General features: G+C 40.8%; 2 protein-coding genes across 4 annotated transcripts; both read left to right on the top strand.

The window, feature by feature from the left end:
* Positions 1–1,616: 1,616 nt before the first annotated feature.
* On the top strand, positions 1,617–7,558 carry BLOC1S6 (biogenesis of lysosomal organelles complex 1 subunit 6). Its single transcript, XM_027732152.2, has 5 exons — positions 1,617–1,824; positions 2,532–2,676; positions 3,737–3,824; positions 4,404–4,490; positions 5,254–7,558. The coding sequence occupies exons 1-5, from the start codon at positions 1,767–1,769 to the stop codon at positions 5,371–5,373; spliced, it is 498 nt and encodes a 165-aa protein (XP_027587953.1). The 5' UTR covers positions 1,617–1,766; the 3' UTR covers positions 5,374–7,558.
* Positions 7,559–9,425: 1,867 nt separating this feature from the next.
* Positions 9,426–20,252, top strand: SQOR (sulfide quinone oxidoreductase). Of its 3 annotated transcripts, none has more exons than XM_039390117.1 (10): positions 9,426–9,507; positions 13,788–14,039; positions 14,381–14,551; positions 14,979–15,032; positions 15,589–15,783; positions 16,649–16,858; positions 17,332–17,515; positions 18,321–18,388; positions 19,292–19,470; positions 19,813–20,252. In XM_039390117.1, the coding sequence occupies exons 2-10, from the start codon at positions 13,806–13,808 to the stop codon at positions 19,868–19,870; spliced, it is 1,353 nt and encodes a 450-aa protein (XP_039246051.1). In that variant the 5' UTR covers positions 9,426–9,507; positions 13,788–13,805; the 3' UTR covers positions 19,871–20,252. The 3 variants fall into 3 exon arrangements, with proteins under 3 accessions (XP_039246051.1, XP_027587950.2, XP_039246052.1); XM_027732149.2 differs by lacking the exon at positions 9,426–9,507 and adding an exon at positions 10,592–10,650; XM_039390118.1 differs by lacking the exon at positions 9,426–9,507 and adding an exon at positions 10,933–11,203.
* Positions 20,253–20,407: the final 155 nt, after the last annotated feature.

Below are 20,407 nucleotides of genomic sequence, written 5' to 3'. Positions count from 1 at the left end.
GCCAAGGCTGTACTTTTTCAGTAGTCTCGTTTACTTAATAAGGACTGAGAGTCTTTAAAAGGTTACCTATTTAATATTTCCTTTTCATGCTGCCATCCCTGAAGTCATGCAGCACTTCCAAAGCTGATGGTTTAAAACATCCTATTTGCTATACAATTCAAGCTAACTTAACTCCATTTTCACTCAGATTTCTAGGGTGGGACAGTGTTACATACCTGCTTAAATCAGTTACAATAAAATCCAAAATGTGTACGTGACAGTGTTGCATTAAAGGATTCTGAACACAGTTGCTACAAGATGAATGAAAAGGAAACACAATTATTTGGTGTTACAGTGGTATATACATGGCACTTGGATAATAGTTACTGTGAAAGAGAGAACATTTTGCAGAGGAAAAGAATCGGGAAGGGCTTTCTGTCAGTCTCTTTTTTGGAGCATTTGGGTTGATAAATAGTTAAATTTTAATTTATCTAGAAAACCAGATACCAGTTTTCTATTCCAATCCTTAGTCTATTTCTGCAAGACGTGGGAAGGCCTGGAACAGGCAAAGCAGGAGCACAAATCTGAAACTCCCACATCTCAAGTGAGACTATTTCAGAATCATTATCTCACTTGCTCTTACTAAAAATTCCATCTGGAAGCTTAGAAGTCTTTCCCAGTGAAACTTTCAATAAAAGTTTTTTTTTCCCCCCCACCAAAAGAAACCTGAAGTTGCTAACCAGTTGTAATTCAGAATTTAAGTTAACAGGTTCCTGTTGTTGCTTCTTTTTTAGAGTAAAAGCAGAAAAAGGAAGAAAAATGTGTAACGTTTTTAATCTGATGACAGAATACCGACATAATTGTGATCAACAGTTGATTAGAATATACATATGAAGAAAATTACAAATTAATTTGCAACAATCTCACTGTTAAAAATGTCAGTTTTAAGGCTGACAGATCACCTCAAAAGTCCGTTTTTTGCCCTGGTCTGTTTCTGCCTTAATTTAATTTAATCTTGAAGGTTTGGGGGTTTATGGAAATACTGCATTCCAAAAACACTCTGAGTGGTTCCTTCATCAGTTTCTTTCTATAGTTGCACCTGCATTTCCTGGAAAGATCTTTACAGGTAAAAGAGGGGGGAAAAATATAAATCCTACCATACCTTTTAAAGTGGTTTTTTTCATTAAATATATATATCCATATCCATATATATATATATATATATGCAAGTTATTATTGCTCTTACGACTGTTGAGGGAGATGCAGAGACAGATATATACACAAAAGGCGGTTATGTATTTCCTAAGAAACAAAAGCTACAAGGAGTGCATAGTCCGCATGGTTTCTGGAGAATAACATACAGATTTATCAAATACAGGAGGACGAAGAAAGGCCACCCTGCAGTGATTTCAGCTGTTTTCCCCGCGGCAGCAGAGCTGGCTAAGCTGAGCCGCGGTGCTCCCGCGGGGCCGCCGCTCTGCCCCGGGCGGGTCAGGCACCGCCCCACCGCGGCTCCCGGAGTCAGCCCCGTCACTGTCACCCCTCACGTCATCATCATCACTGCCCGTCATCCTCGTCACCCACACGTCATCGCCGCACTCTCACATCACTTCCGCGCCCGGCGCGGTCCCGTCCCCGGGGCACGGCGGCTCCTCTCTATGGTGCGGCGGGGCGCGGGGCGGGGGTCGCCGGTCCGCCCCGCTCGGTGAGGGCACCGGACCCGCCTCCCTCCGCCGCGGGCTCGGCCCTTGCCCTGCCGTGCCCGAGGGGCGGCCGGAGCGGCGGCGATGAGCGGCGCGGAGCGGCCGGAGGAGGCGGCCGCGGGCGGCCCCGGGCGCTCGCTGGGTACGCGAGGGGCGGCCGGGCCGGGCCGGGCGGGTGCGGGGGCCGAGGAGGGACTGGGGCCGCCCTCGGTCCTGCGGCCGCGCTCCCTCGGGGCGAAGGGGGCACTGCTGCCGTCGTTCTCCCCCAGGCGATGGGGCCTGCGGGTTGAAGGGTTTTATCTTCCAAGAGCTCTGCACGCGATAAATAATAACAGCGCGCTAATACGGAGCTTACAGTAGATCTTAACCAGCTCCTGCAAAGTCCTGGAGTTCAGCACGTGGTGTTTCAAGGAAGTCTTCTTGTGTTTTGAGTGACTGGCGAAGACCTTCCAAAGGCCTTGTTTGTTCTCTGACTTTAAAAGCAAAGGGGGGGGTGTTAATGTTTAGATCTTGATGCATAGCCAGGACAACTGATGTTGCCCCTTTTCTTCCTCAGTAGCCTGGAGCATTTGGGGTTTTTTTTTTGTAAGATGTCTGTGGAATATTCTTATTTCTCCTCTTTCTATTCAGCTGGTTTTCAGACAAAAGGGTTCACCAGGAAGCTCGTGATATAGGACTGGGAATTAGGAAGGGATAAAGAGGGGGAGGAAAAAGGAAGCACAATTTAGTTGATAAAGTGCAGAGAATTGTAACTTTAGTGTTGAAATACTTTAAATTTAAACAAGAAAATGTAGCTGCTGTAAGTGACAGCTGACCTGTCGCATTCAACCTTGCTATTCTTTGCTTTAGGCCCTAGTGTTGCATCTCCAGATGAAGGAGTAGTAGAAGATCTGCCTTTAATAGATGAGAAAGCTGTGGAGCAGCTGACTGAAGGATTGATTTCCCATTATCTGCCTGATCTTCAGCGATCAAAATCAGCACTGCAGGAACTTACGTAAGCAGATTTTTAAAACCGACTTCATAGACATGCACACTTTGTTTGCCACTTTTTTCAGTTTAATGTCCCAGCTCCCCTTAACTGCAATAGAGTTTATCACAGCATTTCTGTGCCCTGAGTGGAGCAGCATGAACAGTTAAGTGCTCTGCAGGAGTACTGGTGGTGTATAAGCTGCCATGTAGCCTGTCGGAACTTTGACTGAAGAATGTGTAACATTAGAACACTGAAATCCCCTGAGCTGGTATAGCAGAAGACATGGAGATTTCTTAAACACTTGTTCACATCTGTAGTGGAAAGTCTGCTGAAAGCTGGATTTATGTCACTTGCAGAGATGCAGTTTGTATTCAGAGCAGCTTGTGCAGTGAATTTTTTGTTGTCTAGTCTCTAATCTCCATTGCTAAAGCTACACTTGAAAAATATAAGTAAGAAGCTAAATAGATGAGAATTCTTTGTACATTGATATCTCAGTGATAACTGAGAGTAGCTGATTTCAAATGCAGACTGGGTCTGCCATGGGTACAGAGATACTGCAAAGGACTTTACACAGATCCATCTCAGGTTCTACAGGGTACATTGGTTTGGGTTCCACTACACATGATGTGATTATGCTGCTGCCAAGGACAGCCTGTGTCTGGAGAGACTTGAGCTGATCTGTGTGGGATGGAGGATCCTTAATAAGCACCAAGGATCCACACAGGTTCTATACAGAAATAACTTGGTCCTGCAGTGTAATGCAGAGGCACCCAAGTGGAAAGGCGAGAGCTAATTGTTTTTCCTTTCATTCAACCACTGCAGCCTGGAGAGTGCCTCTTCAGGGGTTTTTGGGTATTCATCCATGCTGTATGATGCCAGATGAATTCATGTACTCAGCTGGGATTTTTCTAAAACCATTTACTCATGTCTTTATTGAAATGACCTAGCAATGCATAAGAAGAATCTGATATTGAGAAGTGTGTATTCATATTGTTATAATCAAAAGTCCTATATATTTAAAGAGCTGGTTGAAAAGCATATGTGCTGCTTTACTTTGGGTTTATGCATCTTTTTTTTGTTTTAGACAGAACCAGGTGGTATTACTAGAAACATTAGAACAAGAAATTTCTAAATTCAAAGAGTGTAACTCCATTCTTGAAATCAATGCTTTGGTAAGTACCAACAAATGCCTTTTTAAATCCCTATTAGTGTAGGTTTTTCTTGCTGAAACATTAGTAGCAACTTGTGTATATTCCTTGTTCTTAGTGGCCTACAGGAAGAAAACCAACCAGTTCAGATATTTGGGACAAATTGTTGCTGGAGGGGGTGGGAACCAGCATATTTCTCTTAAATCGAAGGGCACTGGGAAGAGAGGGCAGGCTCAGTCAGCCAGTGGTGGTAAGACTAGTCATTCAAAGCCAGCAGCCAAAGCAAATGTATACCTTTTTCTGGCAGGACTAAGCTCTGTGCGCCTCCCAAAACTAGCAGGAGGGGTGCATGAAAACTCATATATGGTGCATGGAGTAGTAATATTTTTATTCTATATGATGAATTTTAATTTGGTAGATTACTGGGTATCCCTGTTGAGATATGGTATATATTGATACAGGTAATATATAAATTTATATATTCGATGCATTAGCAAACTGTTCTGGTAATCACTATGCTTTTGATTGCCATTTGGCTGTGTAGCTTTATAAAACAACCGTTCCAACTTGACAGTCACTGCTTTAACAGTTGTGTTTTTTAAGTTTTCAGAAGCTAAACACTATCACAACAAGTTAGTGAATATTAGAAATGAAATGATGATGATCCATGAGAAGACGTCAAAGTTAAAAGTGAGTGAAATAAATATTTTTACTTTCCAGTATAGATAATTTCTTTTCTATTATTGACTTCTAGCTTTTCTTTTGGATGCATGCTGAAAGTTCTGATTAAAATAGAATTGTATTTGAAAGGATGTTTCCAGTAGCACCAAGCCATGTGTGTTTTTAAACTTTCACTTACTCCTAAAGCTGCTTAAGCAACTTTTACCTCTGAACTACTAGTAAATCTCAGTGTTTTCATCATGTTTAGTTGGTATAAGAATCACGCTTTGTTCTGTCACTTAAACCACTCCATTCCAACCAGTTCTCTTTGTTGTTTCAGTTTCTTTCTAATGAAAACTAGATTGTCATAAATGTAAGAATTGCTCTTTCTATTTAATGTACCAGTAACAGTAGTGTAAGTTCACTGACTTTGTGCTGTATAGTCAGGTTACATTCTGGCAAGTCCTTCAGTATGTTGGAGGAGGAGGATTTTCCTCCAAGAGGATTTTCTCTTGGAGGCAATAAATTGCATAGTAATCGCTTTGTCTGGTATACTCAAAGGGTGACTTTTAGTGAGATTGAAGGGAATCCAGTCTGCATTTTCCCAGTGCAGATCAGACTTGCCATTTCTGAACAGTAGGCTGCAAGTGGGAGGAATGAAGCAAAAATGAACAGTTCCTGCAACATTCGGTCGTAAAGGGGGTGGATTGGAGAAGGGAAGGGATTTTGTTGGTAGCTCCAACTTAAATATATCTATAAAACTTACAATTATTTTCTTGTCCTTTCTGTTTAGAAAAGAGCACTTAAGCTGCAACAAAAGAGGCAGAAGGAAGAACTAGAACGAGAGCAGCAACGTGAGAAGGAACTTGAAAGAGAGAAACAGTTAACGGCAAAACCTGCAAAGAGGACATGAAAGCAGAGCATGCAACAACTTGTCTGAATTAATGATTTCTGCATTCTCTGGAATTAAGGCAGACTTTGCTTAAACTGGGCTAGCTGTTACTGGCAACCTATGGTAATACCCTATGGTATTATAAATTCCAGAATGGTAATAATAGTGTTGGTAACATTCACATTTTTTCATTTCAGCCATTCAAGTTGCCTTCTTTTGTAATGCTATGCAGTTTGATATTATTATAACGTAAGTTAATCTTTTATGTATATGTATATTGGAGAACTTAGGCATCATAATTTTAAATATCAATTTTTTTTCATTTGTCCTTCTGGTGTTTGGAATTCTGAGAGATATTTGATGACTGGTACGCATGTTTTTCAGACAAAATACAGAATACCAGTTAAAGTTCCCTTCTCATCACTGATCTTCAGTGGCTGCCTGTTTCACTGAAACTGCCTTGTTTCAGGCAGTTGGGATCTGCCTTTGATCACAAATACTGACTTTTTGTGCAGCCTTAGTTTGGTCCATCTCTAACGATCTGAAGAAACTTCCAGTGTATTTGCCTAAAAACTCACTTTATTGCTGCAATCTTATTTTTTTGGCATCAAGTAGCTTAAAAACAGTTTTAAAGTAACTTCTGAATAAGTTCCCAGCTGAATTGATTGACGGGGGGGGAAGCAGAACACGAAAGATTGTCAAAATTGATGTGTGCACGATGCAGAGATTGATGAATTTGTGCTTCCACAAACATTTGAGTCAAACCAGGGAACTGTTGCTTCTGTAATGTCATCTAAGCATATTTTTTGTGGGATTAGAAGTTACAGTTTCTTCATCCTGTGTGACAAAATAAAACATAACCAAAACTAAACAATTTCCACTTCAGTTTCCTGTAGGAAAACTATTGCATTTAATGTTTTTTCCTTAACAAATGAATCATTTGCACTTTGGGGCAATGTAAGAGAATTTTTGTTATGCTGTCCTTACCCAAATTGATGATTATTACTGTGTACTGATGATAAATTTGAATGGAGGTTGATATCCATTTCTCTGAATGTAATTCTTGTCTTGCAGCACTTGGTGTGAACTCCCATTCCAATGAATGTACATGTTGTCTAGACTGGTAAAAGAGCTTTAAACTATTTGTTCCTACAGTCTAACAAACTAGCTATTTTATATCTGTGTTATTTTTTAAGTGGTAATGTAAGTGGTGTGTTTTGAAGTAAGATAAAGGATAAGCTATGTAAAGTTTTCCATAAAATATGTATGGGAAGGTATCAGAGAGGCACAGGCAATTTTATTTTTTCTTCTGTTTTAGATTACTTTTACACACTGTACACCTGCCTGGATTCTTCTGTATTGTGATTTTCTCCTAATTTCCTGTTCTTAATATTTGTCATCTTTTTCTAACAAGTACCCATCCAACATGCAAGGTAAACTGGGGTGAAATTTAGGGGCAAGGAGAACAAACTACTTAAAGCCTACTTAAAGTCTGAAGAGACACTGAAATGCTGTTACTGAAGCAGTAATAGATTAAAACTTTCCACAGGTATTTTTCCCTTAAGTTGACTTGTGTCTTTTACTTGCCAGTGGATTGTTGACCTGTGCTGTGGTTTGTATGTATTTCTAAGAGAAATGTAAAGAATTTCCACAGTCCATTTTTTGGAGCAGAATGTACATAAGTAAATGTTGTTTAAATATTTTATTTTGTAATGTAATTTGAAAATCAGATTCTGGGAATTTAAACAGTTCTCATTAAAGTATAACATAAAACTAAATACCTCAGTATCCAAATCAGGATTGAACTCCTTTGGTGTTTCTTGATTTGTGTTCCCTCATCTAGAATCCAGTTTACTGTGTCGAGTTGTAATCTCTCTCTGTGAAGAACTGTGGGTGGTTTTTTTGTTTTGTTTTAAAACTCATGGCTACTTTTACTGAAACTAGAGAATTCTAAGGATAGAAATTGATGCCTTTGCAAGTGCACACTTCAGCATTTCTTTGGAATAATTTGTGATCAGAGGAAGAAAAGCTGACAGTGCTTGCCTGAGGAATCACATACATATACAGAAAAATGTAATTGATTAACTTTTTCTATAAAAGTATAGTAAAATCTGTTTTTTCTATGAATAAGGAACTTTCTGTAATAAAGGGGAAGGCATGAATAAAAATATATAGGGGGAAGTTTGTTCGGTTTATGTAACTTTAATTACTGAGCTTTTAAATTACTTCAGTCAAAACTACAATTCATTATCTCTGTAGAATGTTGTTCTCCCAAATACTCTTATGTCTTAATGCATAAAAGTAAACACTGCACTGGATGAGTTTAACAATACTGGCATCTAAACTTGTGTTCTTGCAGTAACGTGCACAGCTACACCGAGTAATTCTATTGCTGTATACATTTAGTCTGGCTTGATTTTATAAAAAATCACTTGTCAAGTAGATAAATCCAGTAGTATTAGACATTACTTACTGAATTGTTGTCCTATCCACGTGAGAAGGTGTAGTTAGCTGCATTTTTTTAGAAACAGATAAAATGACAGCATTAAAACAAGTTTGGGGTTTTTTTGTGCTATTTCATACTCAGTGTACTCACTTGTTTTTAAACAATCAAGTCATAGCAGCAGAAGTAAGAACTTAACTGGGCAGTAACTATTTGAATTTTTATTTTGTGAGGTTCTACAAGTTTAGGAGTTACCATGGCTCACTGGGGAATCTTGGTTTCCCATGCTTTTATCTTTGCTGTTGTTAACCCGGATGCTTCATTTGGGTTTCCCTACCTATAACTGAACAGCTTTGCATGAGACAATTTTTAATCTAGTGAAATCTGGCTTTGTCACTACTAGGGATATTCATAAGATGAATACTTGTTTCCTTTTGGAAAATGGCTACAGAATATTTTAGCTGGTTTTCCTCTGTGTGCTGTGACCTAAATGATAATAGCGTAAATAATAATATAAAGGCTGTTTCTGTAGCTGTTCTGTTGGAATTCCAGCAGCTGAGAGAGTTCTCTGGCTGATTTATTCTGAATTATGCTTCAGTAGACACTTTCTGCCACAATTGCTTGCTTTGCAACACTGCTGGCTGTTCTTTATTTTAATTCTGAGCTTGGTGCTTTAATGTCTCACCTTGCAGGGGTCAGGTTTTTTTAAACCTCATTAAATCTGATTGCTTGTTTGATCTTTGTTGGATTCATTATGTGAATATAACTAAATTCCTGCTAAAAACTGTGCAGGACTTGCAGTTAGTGATGTAAATCTGTAAGAATACAAATCGTAGCAGAGTAAATATTAATATGGCTATTCATGCTAGGCAGAACAGTACACACTAAGTTTCTCAGTGAGGCAGTATGTGAAGGTAGCAAAGATGGTTTAATTAATTAATTTATTTATTTATTTATTTTCAAATCAAAGCTTAAGGTGAAGGAAAGAGTTGGGTTTGGCCCAAATATCACTGCTTTCCAGTAATTTGAAGTATATTTATACTTACTTTAATCTTCTCAGTCAATTAGTAGAAAAACAGGTACCAAAACTGGACAGTGACATCCCCACCACCACCACTGTTGTGTCTTCAACCCATCCTTTGTGATACCAGCACAGCCAAGAACTCTTATGATGTGACAAATTCAGTTTTCTCAGATCTTCTCTACATAGGTGATCGAACTAAAACTGATGGGAAGAACAACTCTATTAGAGTCACAGCAGTGCTGGTGTGGAAAATTGGAGAATTTTAACTGTTTTCCCTCAGGCAGTAACTTGACAACAACATAGCTGGGAGGTTGGGACTAACTGGGGTTCACAGTCCAAGTTGTTCATGAAGTGCTGTGTGGCTTCAAAGCACCGATGTTGGCCATACCTGATATATCAGTATTTCCTTCTTGATTTTGCTCCTGTCTATCAGTTTATCTCCATGATGTCAAGTCATGGGGTTTATGAAAGGAAATAGAACATGGGGCATTCCAGGAAAGCCTGGTTGCCTGGAGAACAGGGAATGTTATCCACTGCTCCCACAGCCACCCTGGGGTGCCAGTGGCCCGGGCAGTGTGTGCCCAGCCCTTGCACAGCAGCTCCCACCCTCTCATCCTGCCTGGACTTTGCTGTTTTGGGAAGGTTTAGGCAGCACTCCCTGCAGCTGCAGGAGGGCTCTGTGCTACAGGTGAGTACTCTCTTCGTGTTTGGTTTGTGAGTTCTGTTTCTAAGTTATGGTATTCATTTAAGTAATTTTTTTTTAATTAAAATTACAGACCATCTGTGTAAGAAGTCAGTGGGGAAATATGCATGGGAGCATAAAGAAAATATTTTAATATTTAAGGACAATCCTAAAAATACATGTTTTAAAAAAAACCAATATGACCATTTTCTTCTCTCATGGACTGAGATGAAGATTGACCTCTTAGAACAAAAAGAATGGGAAAAAGGCTGTACTCTGGCTATACCAAGGCAGCTGGGAAGTCGAGAAACTCTTAAAAATTATAAAAGTGGGCAGTCTGGGTATTTTAAAAGATGTGACTATAAACCATGGTTTGTTTTTTTTTTCTCTTTAGAGAAGTCACTTGTATTAACAAAGAAGCCTAATCTCCATGTAATATTTTTTAAGGTACTGATTGTGTCTTCTTTCAATACATTTTCTGTCCAGTAAACCCCATGAAATGTGGGTGTTCAGCAGCGCTTTGAAAAGTGAGCCTTTGCCTCTCACTGGGAATGCACGGTCACCAGAGCTCGTTTATTATTAATTCTTGATCTAGTATGTGTTTTGGTGCTATTTTATTAAAGTTTAATTATTTGATTAAGGTTCGGGGTTGCTGCTCATAGGTAACCTGATGAAGTTCAGATATGGAAGTATCGGTGCTCACTTCGTCACACCTATTGTAGTGGTTGTGATTTTGGTTTAGCTTAGCCTGACGTGAGCGACCTCTGCCATGTGGGTCTAGGTGGGACTTCTAGGCTGGTGCCAGCAGCTGGGTTTAGACCAGGAATTGGCAAAAGTCCGGGTTTAGGACTGGAGTTTCAAAACTTAAAGAGAAGCGCGGTGTTTGGAGCTGTAGGTGCGGTCGGTACCTGACCCGGCTCAGCAGCTCGGGGGCTCCTTGGGGCTGCGAACACACGGGCAGGACGGGACGGGACGGGACGGGACAGCCCAGCACGGTCCGGTCCGGCCCTGCACGGCTGTCCCGGCCGGAGCGCGGCCTTTGCCCGCGGCCGGGCAGCGCCGCTGCCCCGAGCTCCGCCCCGCCGCTGCTGCCGCCGGGCCCCGCCGCTCATCGGGTCCTGCCCCGCCTCTGCCCGGCGCGGCCAGCAGGTGAGTGCGGGGCCGGGAGCGGGGCCGAGGGGTCGGTCCCGCCGGGAGGGAGCGGAGGGGCCCGGGCAGAGGGGCTCGGTTCGCCCCGGGCAGAGGGGCCCGGCCGCGGCGTGAGGGGGCGGAGGTGGCGGGGTCGCCCCGGCGGGAGGGCCGGGGAGGGAGCGGCGGGAGGGCCGTGGGGGGAACGGCTCTGCCCCGGGGTTGTCCCCGAGCTCCGGGGTTGTGCCCCAGCCCCGAGGCTGTGCCCCTGCTCGGGGCAGCCTTGCAGGACCGGGTGCCTCTGATCTCGGGAGGGCGAGGGGCAGCGGGTGCCGTGAGCCTGGTCTGTGGGGCTCGTAGGCTCCGCAGCGGGGTGAGGGATTGCATTCTGTGCTCGCACAAGTGCATGGGTGGAATGTTTGAACTGCTAATCTGGGGCCGACTGTTTAAAGAATGGTTGCAATGATCTTGTTAGTGAGACTTTTCTAACTTCGTTTGTTCCAACTCCCTGCAAGAGATTGTTCATGAACTGGCTCGATGAAATGGTCAGGCTTGGGAGCTGAGCATATGGGAGGTACTCCAGAGAGGAAGAAAGTGTAGTTGTCCTGAGTGTCTCTGCATGAACTGCCATGCTGCAGTTAAGTGTTTGTTCTGGGCACTAGTCGAGATAGTGCCAGTGCTGTAACAAACCACAGTGTCCTGAAAGCATTTGTAGAACAGATTTACCTCTCCTGGTGACAGAACGAGTTTTAAACAGCAGAACTGTCCCAGGCTAAGTAGAGCCCTCGATAAGGTGAAATGTACTGCAGGCTTTGCCTTTCTAGGCTGTACTCTGAGACTTGTTTATGGATCTTCGTTAGGAGTGTGATTTCGTGCTATATAAGGCCAATATCAACTGTCATGTTTTGTTGTGCACAGTTTAAAGGATGATGGATAAGTGTGTTATCTGTTAAAGCAGTCTTCTAAAAGCATAACATTTCAGCTCAGTTCAGTAGGTTAGCTGTGAATTTTCTCCTTTACCTAATTTTAGTTCTGTAATTCCCCTGTTCCTCTGTCTCCTGAGTCCAAAGGAGAGAGCTGATGTTGTTGTTCACTGAATCAACTGTCCAGCTGCTGCCTGACTTGGGAGTTTAATAGGAAGGGGTTTGCTGCTCTTTTTAAAACAGCTGTCTACAAATGATTGTTTCTATATACTCTGAAACCACTGAGAAGCAACATAATGCAGCATTTGCATCAATTACACTGCTGTTAGTTAAGGAACATCTTGTGTGTGCTTAGAAGCATACTTACATAAAAATCTATGTGGTCAGAGAGGATGATTATTCCTTAGTTACCATTACAAAAATGGAGTCTTGTTCTCTTGGTCCAGAGTGTGTTGTCAACCAGCAGGCCACTGGACATGTTCTGTGTGTGTAATAAACCCGAGCAAAATTCTGTGTTCATGAGCTTCCGCAAACAGGATGTCGCTCTTAAAACTGTCTCTCAAACCAAAGTCTCAAAACCTTCTCTTCACAGTTCGTCTCTCTGATTTGGAAGGAACAGGACACATCCTCATCAGATAACTTTTATATCTAGGCCGAGAACAACAACTTCTTCCTCTTGCATGTGCAGTCTGTCCACATTTTTAAACAGCTGCCTGCACTGACAGATGACAAACAGCCTCCTAAAGTGAAACCAACTTATCCTGGAGTTGGGTGTTTTGTTCTGAATGGGGAGGGGATGGGAAGAAAATGTCTACATCTTGGAAACCTTCTGTAAAAGAAAATGATTAATTTTTTTTTTTTTTTTACAGTGGACACCTCTGAGATTTTCCCCTCTCAGTCCCAAATTAGTTGTAACTCTGAGGATTAATAATGGAGCATTATGAAGAATTCAGGGTACACAGAGATGAGGAATGTTAAGATAGCACATGAAAATGCAGAATGAGATGCTCAACTACATCTAGTGTAGTGGAGAATTTTTGAAGTTGATCTTGGAAGATTTTCCTGAAAATACTTGAGGTTTCTGGTCTAGTTTTCAAACTCTGGTCTGTAGGTACCATAAATGAGTTCTGCTCTTTTTAGGTGAAAAAGCCTGATGACTCAATGAGTTAAGCAAAGGGGAGCAAGTACAGAACACAGGAAAGTCTTGTCATAAGTTGCTTTTCATGATATAATGCTTACTCATTCTTTACTGGCAATGTGGCAATAAGGAACTAAATTAAAATGAGTTTATACCTGTTATATCACTGAAAAGCTAAAATCTGATATTCAGTGCAAACATGTGCAAACAATGGATTTAGAACATGAAAAGCTCTTGTTCCCTCTAGCAGCGGGAGGGAGACTTATGAGTTAATCTTGACTGTCTTCCAGGTAATGCAGTTGCATATCCAGTGCTACAATTGCCAGGATATCACACTTTAGGGTCCTGGCTCTCACTTGCCAGGTGACAGCTTTAGCAAGACAAGTATGGGTTTCTGACCTTTGTTTCCAGCTACTTTGCTGATACAAAAGCAAAGAGGTGACCATGGATAGAGAACCAAGTATTTTTAACTTACTCAAAGATCTCAGATTTAGGAAGATGTAAACTCTTGTTTCATTGTAACTTTGTTTTCCTATCAAGCTTAGGGCTCACTATGCCTTTGCTCAAAGCACCTCAGGACCTGGCATGCTCACCCTGAGGGCTTGCACCCGAGAGGCAGTGAGGAGGGGCAAGTGCTGGTACATCCTAACTTTAAAATACAAATGTAAAGATGTGTTTGGCTGACACATTACAGTTAGTGGGATGGCACACAGTATGTTCACACAACTTCAGTATTTCAGGGATCTATACCACCTTGCAATTCTTGTTTGTTTTTGCAGCCCTTATCTTTTCAGGATTGTAATATTGCATCTGGGGTTACAGCATATGCACTGCCTGTGCTATAGGATCAGATGGACTTGCTTGCTACAATAACCAGAAACTGTTCCTTTGCTTGTATGAAATTTCAGTTTCATGGCAGAGGCCATGATGGACCTTTTTTTTTTTCTTTCCCGAATTGATTACAGTCCATTTTCAAATTAGTGGTTTAACTGCAACAAAAGGTTTGGTATTATAATTATTGCCCTGAAGACTCATCCAAGCATATAAATAAATTCTACCTTCTGTAATTGTTACTGATGCCTTTCCTTATCTTGTAGCTTCCCACCTAGTGAAAGATGTCAGCAATAGGAGTAGTGTCTTCCTGTTCCTGTTTCCATCCTGGTGTATGGCTGCTGAAATCAGGGATGCAGAAGATGAGCTCCTTTGGCTTACATACAGCAGCCAGGTGTGCTGCCAAGGATTACTATGAAGTACTGGTGTTGGGTGGAGGTGCTGGTGGAATTGCCATGAGTGCTCGGATGAAGAGGAAAGTGGGAGCAGGAAATGTGGCTGTTGTTGAGCCAAGTAAGGTGAGTCTCCATCAGCTGTAAAGCATTGTAAAGAATAAGCTTTTTTTTTACATATGTGACCAGATTGGTCTGATTCTCATCCCCCTCCAGTCCCACGTCTCTGAATGTGGAGAGGAAGCCAACTAACCATCTTTTAAAAGGCTTTGCATGAAATTTGTTACTCCGTGAGATGTCTGCATCCCTCCAGCTTTGTCATGCAAAACTCTCAGTTATTTATACAGCTTCTTTTGTTGAGAATAATACAACATTAAGGGCACATTGCTTCCCATGTGGAGTGATGTGCCTTCATCTTGAAGCCTTTTTAAACAGTTCCTAAATGTCCATTTGGACTTTTATTTCAGACTCATTACTATCAGCCGCTGTGGACGCTGGTTGGTGGCGGCGCAAAGCAGCTGGCGGCTTCTGCACGTCCAACGGGAAGTGTAATGCCCAAAGGTGTGGAGTGGATCAAATCTCGAGTTACAGCATTGGATCCAGATAAGAACTGTGTCTGGCTGGAGAATGATATCAAGGTAGAAACATAAAGAAAAAAAAAAAAAAAAAAGGAAGTTTTTTCCATCCCCTTGGAACTGCCTATTGAGACCTCTGTCATCGAGGAGGCCGGGAAATTCCACTTAGTCTTATGAGAAGTGTTTGATCCTAAAATCTTTTTCTGATAAAAATTTTGGTAGGTAACTAGGTTAGAATAGAATCAGCTTAAAATATTATCATAAGTCTTTGCCCTGTTTATGGTGAAAAGGATGTTCAGATGTTTTGCTCCAGATATTTGTGTATAGCAAAGGCTGTGTGTAATGCAGTTTGCATTTTAACTAGAATGCTTAGAGCTTAACGTATATTACTAATACTCTCTAGATTTCCTTCTGTTATGACTCTATTGCTGTCAGATAATGCTTTGGTTTCTTTGTCTAAATACTTCTTTTTTTTTCCCTTACACAACAGGTATCTTACAAGTATCTGATAATTGCCCTTGGAATTAGTCTGCATTATGAAAAGGTATTTGTTTTACAGTAATCATATTTTTACTAGCTTTAAGAGCATCACATACATTCATTAAGGCTTTTCAGTACTTTTTTTACTGCAAGATATTGAACATTATCTGAATGAATGAACCAGAAGACTGATTTTACCACTTCCACAGATCTCTGTAATAACCCAAATTACCCATGGGAAGGTATTTTAAGACAACTTTGTTGCATCTCTATGGCAATATCAGCAGATGGGGCAGCAAGTTAAATCTAGAACTTAAAGGCAGCCTGTAATAATGAGATAATAAGGCATGTTGACTCTAGTCCAAAGCATCTCTAATGTAACAGAATGAGGAACACACAGCAGCCAGTAAAATCTGTCCTGCAGAATTAATTTGTCCTACCCTCGCCTTTCTTAAAGGATGCACTTCAAAAGGAACCAGCTGAGTTACCACACCTGTGTTCAAACTTCCTTTTTTGCTAGAAACTTCTTATATAGCTCTTTCTCAGTCTATATTTAATACTTGTCAATTGTGACAAAATTTTTGCCACCTGTACTTTAAACCTTCATTTCTTTTTCCTAGATCAAAGGCTTGCCTGAGGGTTTTGATCACCCTAAAATAGGTTCCAATTATTCAATTCACACAGTAGAGAAAACATGGAAAGCTATACAAGACTTTAAGGAAGGAAATGCAATCTTCACTTTCCCAAATACTCCAGTGAAGTGTGCAGGGGCTCCTCAGAAGATCATGTATTTATCGGATGCATACTGGAGGAAAGTAAGTATTTTACCCTCTCTGCCAGTGCTTGTTCCTACAGTTGGAAGGAAGGATTTTCTAAGGGTTTCATATTATCTTTAAAACAAATATAAACCACATGAGATGACTGTGACTCAGGATTCTTAAAGTGAGTGAGTTTCTTTTTCTATTATTAATGTATAATGAAGATAGGTAAATGGATCGTACATAAATATTTAGCTCACGTTTAATACCAGAGAGCCTTGTAGAATTCAGAATCCATAAGGAAAGAACTGCTTACCCAGCTTCTGGTGAGCTGCAGATAGAACTGTTCTCAGCCTGATTTATAACTTCAGGTCCTGCACTAATGTAATACTGGTTGGAATTAACTAATTCTTGTTACTTTAAGTACTTGATACCTGTTGCCATTTGTCTTTCAACTAGTCTGAGAAGTGGCTATGCTTGCTCCTTGGAGCACACAATCAGGAGGAGTCTTAGCCAGGCTGTTAAACAAGCTTGGTGAAAGCAAAAGACAACTTCAGGTGGAAGTTTCAGGCTTCATATGCATATAAGTGTCATGAGTTGTCTAATGGGTGAGTACCTGAATAAGGCATAGAAGTGAAGGTTTCAGAAAGCTATATAATGCTAAGCTGCTACAAATGCTTAACCTGCACACAGCAGTTCCTCAGTGCACTGCAGCCACCTCTTCTCACAAGCAGTTTGAGGGTCTGCCTTTTAACATTGCGTGAAATAGCTGTGTCTGAGACTTCTAATGTTAATACTTCATTAATAATTGAACTGCATGAATAGTTCTCTCAGCTCTTTACTAGTGCAGCATAGTTCTTTTGTCTCTGCTAGCCTGTCACAGCTCCTTAATAGAAAAGGCTAATTTGATCTCTTTCTGCAGACAGGAAAACGTTCCAAAGCAAATATCATGTTCAACACTTCACTTGGTGCAATTTTTGCTGTTAAGAAGTATGCTGATGCATTGCTTGAAGTAATAAAGGAGAGGAATATTGCTGTGAACTACAAGCGTAACCTTGTGGAAGTTCGAGCAGACAGGCAAGAGGCCGTGTTTGAAAACTTGGATAAACCTGGAGAGATTGAAGTTCATCAGGTCAGGAGCTTTCAGACCTGTAGTTTGGTTCTATTTCTTTTCCTTGTGTACTGTAACATAACTTCCACACTGTAATAACATGTCTGCTTTTTTGTGTACTGCTGTTCCTTCCTGAGAGTACCACCTCTAATTTTAGCAGAATATTTAAAAGTTTGAAACTAAGGTGGAGAGAAGAAAAAAATATTTCATAAACTATGCCTGGAGTCCTGCATGCCATGGGAATGTTTCAGGGGTGCATGGAGGAAGGCAAATTGTTGTTATGCCAGTCCAGATGGAGTTCCTTGATAAGGTTCATGTTCATTAACTGATGTGCTTGAAATCTGAGAACAAATTTTCATTCTATACACTTGTGTTTAAAAAACCAAACCAAACCCAAACCCAAGAAACTCTCTCCACACTGTGCTTATTGTCTTACATCGACACAGAGTTTGCTCTGATGAACTAAGCACTGAGCCCCTTTTCTTTCTGTTTAGTATGGAATGCTTCATGTCACACCCCCCATGGGGCCACCTCCTGTACTCATCAACAGTCCTGTCTCAGATGCAACTGGCTGGGTGGATGTAGATAAGGAAACTCTACAACATAAAAAGTATCCTAATGTCTTTGGCATTGGAGACTGCACCAACCTTCCAACATCAAAAACTGCTGCAGCTGTAGGTAAAGTTGCATATCTGTGTTTGTGGGTGTAATGACAAGTGTGGAGTCACAGTAAGCCTTTTGTTTAGTTTGCTACTCCCAAGGTCTTGACTTCAATTTTGAGCTTTTAAAAATACCAAAGTTAACTACAAATCATGCTAATGCCACTAACCCACACAGTTCTCTTGTTACAGATACCTCACAGATGAACTAATTCTATTTTCTGTGTTCACAGAATGACATGACTATTATTCTTGTATTCCATCATCATTCAGTAACAAAACTTTCATGCATATGTGTCAGCCAATTGATAAGTCACTATCAAAAAATCACATGTTCTGTCCCTGTAGCCACCAATTCCACTATAAAAACACTTTGGGTATATGGTCTCACAACCAAAAAAAGGCAAATAAAAGGGTGGAAAAAAAGAAAAGGTATACACTATGTTATTGGTGTAATTTAAGAAAGGGGAAGTCAACTATTTCAGCAAAAGGGTCTACAATACTTCCCTCACAGCACTCAAAATGAAATTCAGTGTGCCAGAATCTCAGTGCTTGTGAAGACTGAGCAAGTATAATCTCTCATGGGAGAATGGGCATAGGCTAAGAATATCAGCTCAAGTTTCATTAAGCTTAAGCATGTTCCAAGCAGCGAGGCCAAAGCATTAGTCCATTTTTCTTTTAATCTGGGACTGTAAACTTACATGTAAGTTCAATTGCAGCTGAATTGTCCAACAAAATGCCTGGCTGCTAGTGTTTGCTTTAGTAATGACAATTGCTACCTGAAACAAAGCCTTAGTACTTTTTTTTTTTTCTCTCTTATGCAGCTGCCCAGTCTGGAGTCCTTGATAAAACTATTTCTCTGGTAATGAAGAATCAGTTGCCAGCTAAAAAGGTACTCACAGCTCCTGGATTTTTTACAGCTCTTGTCTTACAGATAAATTATCTTGAATGTTTTCCCCCTTCTCATGCAGGAAGTCTTGCAAGCAGCTGAACCATGTGAACAGGAAGGGAGGAAGGGTTTTGCAGCAGCAGTTGGGTGCTAAATGGCTCCACACTGCACGTCAGAGTAGTGACTTAATTGCACAATTCATGCTCTTGATACTGCCACTAAAAACATTATCTATTTGATTCCCTGACTTCTGAGTTGAAAGAAGCTTAAAGGCTGCTTAGTCTGGGTTCTCCACCAATGCAGGTGATTTATTTAAACTGTTGACTAACAATCCCTACTCTAGGAACTCTTGCTAACTTGTTTCCCCTGTAGAAGCATGATCTTTTAAGGAGTTAAACTGAAAGTTTTGTACTACAGCTGATAAGCATGTAACTATGTCCAAATTTCTGAGGCTTTACTTTCATTCTACATATGGCTTCTGAATTAATATTCGTTGGGGCACAGACCTGAATGTCCTGCGATCTTCTGGAAATTCTTGCAATTAGATTCAAGATCCTGTTTGTGCCTGTTGAAGCAAACACCAGTTCTCGTCCTGATCTACTGGTCACCTGCTCTGCTGGTTACAGTAACCAACAATTAGTGACATAAAGCCCTATTGTTCTAGGTTAGTTCTAATTTAAGCAGTGTTGTCAAGCAAATCTACATTTGAAATAGAGGGGCTTAATATTATGCTTATTAAACCATAATCAGCTTAGCAGCCTTCCAACTTCACTGGTATTAAACCTGTAAATGCAGAAAGCTCATAGTAACTTAATTTTGAAATGTGAATGTTAACCATATGGCTTGTAATACCTCAGCATTTAGGCTTCGTTCAGCTGAATGAGAAGTGGGTATTTTTCCTTGCAGTATGATGGATATACTTCCTGCCCGCTTGTAACAGGCTACAACAAGGTGATTCTAGCAGAGTTTGACTACAATGCTCAGCCTCTGGAGACCTTTCCCATTGACCAGAGTAAGGAGAGAGTAACCATGTACCATATGAAAGCTGATATGATGCCTTTGCTCTACTGGAATGCACTTCTTAAGTAAGTATTTCACTTCTGTGATCAGTCAGAAAAAAACCCAACTCTTCTAGTTTAGTTCCTTCCTGGAATAGAAGCAAACCAAGTACATCCTTAGTCATAACTAGGACCTGGACCTTCTGAGGATTATGGGCACTTTGATAGTAACAGGGGTTTGTTCAAGAACAGAGCTGAATTGCAGAGAAGGGGAGCCATTGCCAAACTGAAAACTTCACTGAAACAAACCTCCAAAACAATCCCTTGTCACTCATCTTTTAGCAGTATATTTCTTACAGAAATAAAGAAAAACTGTCCCCAAATCCTACTTCAATAGTAGATATACAAAACAACTTTCTCTGTTTCTAGGGGATACTGGGGAGGACCAGCTCCCTTCAGGAAGTTGATGCATCTGGGCTTGAAGTAACTGCTCATTCTCGGTGTCGGTCAAACCCTTTTGAAGAAAATGGACTGGTCTCACACTGATCAGTATCTTCCCTCTTGGAATACCTAATAGACATTTTGTTCTTTTTTTTTTTTTTTAAATTTGTCCTAAATTTACTTTTCCCCCTATTAGGGATTGACCCTTCATATGCTCTTCCATGTAAGCCAAAGCCTTAAACTACTTCTGTATTTACAGAGGAGCCTTAAACCTACAAAACACTATGGAAATTTCTAGCACAATCAATACTTTTAAAGCTGTTGTGTATGTAAAATTTTCTTCCTTACTCTCAACTGAATTGTCTGCATCCAAGATCAACAAGTACACTGGGTTTAAGAGTGATTCAATGCTAGTAAAATGGCCTGAAAGTCTCCCACTGTTCTCTCATTTTTTAAGAACAAAATCAACCCTAATTTCTAACCATACCTGCTGCCTAATTATATGGATTATAGAAATTCATGCAAGACACTGAAATGAAAGTAAAAGCAGTGTATGTGTATATGGATACATACACACGCTCTC

Source organism: Pipra filicauda, unplaced genomic scaffold, assembly GCF_003945595.2.
Source record: "Pipra filicauda isolate LSUMZ 115617 unplaced genomic scaffold, ASM394559v2 scaffold7_size6619720_pilon, whole genome shotgun sequence".
NCBI lineage: Eukaryota > Metazoa > Chordata > Aves > Passeriformes > Pipridae > Pipra > Pipra filicauda.
The sequence above is the reverse complement of the archived record's forward strand: the minus strand, read 5'-3'. Positions and strand labels throughout refer to the sequence as shown.

What these genes read in the sequence shown, in the direction of transcription:
- SQOR (XM_039390117.1), top strand. Translation starts at nt 13,806, where the DNA reads ATGTCAGCAATAGGAGTAGTGTCTTCCTGTTCCTGTTTCCATCCTGGT. An exon ending in ATCAGTTGCCAGCTAAAAAG is followed by an intron (nt 18,389 to 19,291) that starts GTACTCACAGCT and finishes TTTTCCTTGCAG; the next exon opens with TATGATGGATATACTTCCTG. An exon ending in TACTGGAATGCACTTCTTAA is followed by an intron (nt 19,471 to 19,812) that starts GTAAGTATTTCA and finishes CTCTGTTTCTAG; the next exon opens with GGGATACTGGGGAGGACCAG.
- BLOC1S6 (XM_027732152.2), top strand. Translation starts at nt 1,767, where the DNA reads ATGAGCGGCGCGGAGCGGCCGGAGGAGGCGGCCGCGGGCGGCCCCGGG. An exon ending in TCAGCACTGCAGGAACTTAC is followed by an intron (nt 2,677 to 3,736) that starts GTAAGCAGATTT and finishes TTTTTGTTTTAG; the next exon opens with ACAGAACCAGGTGGTATTAC. An exon ending in TTCTTGAAATCAATGCTTTG is followed by an intron (nt 3,825 to 4,403) that starts GTAAGTACCAAC and finishes GTGTTTTTTAAG; the next exon opens with TTTTCAGAAGCTAAACACTA.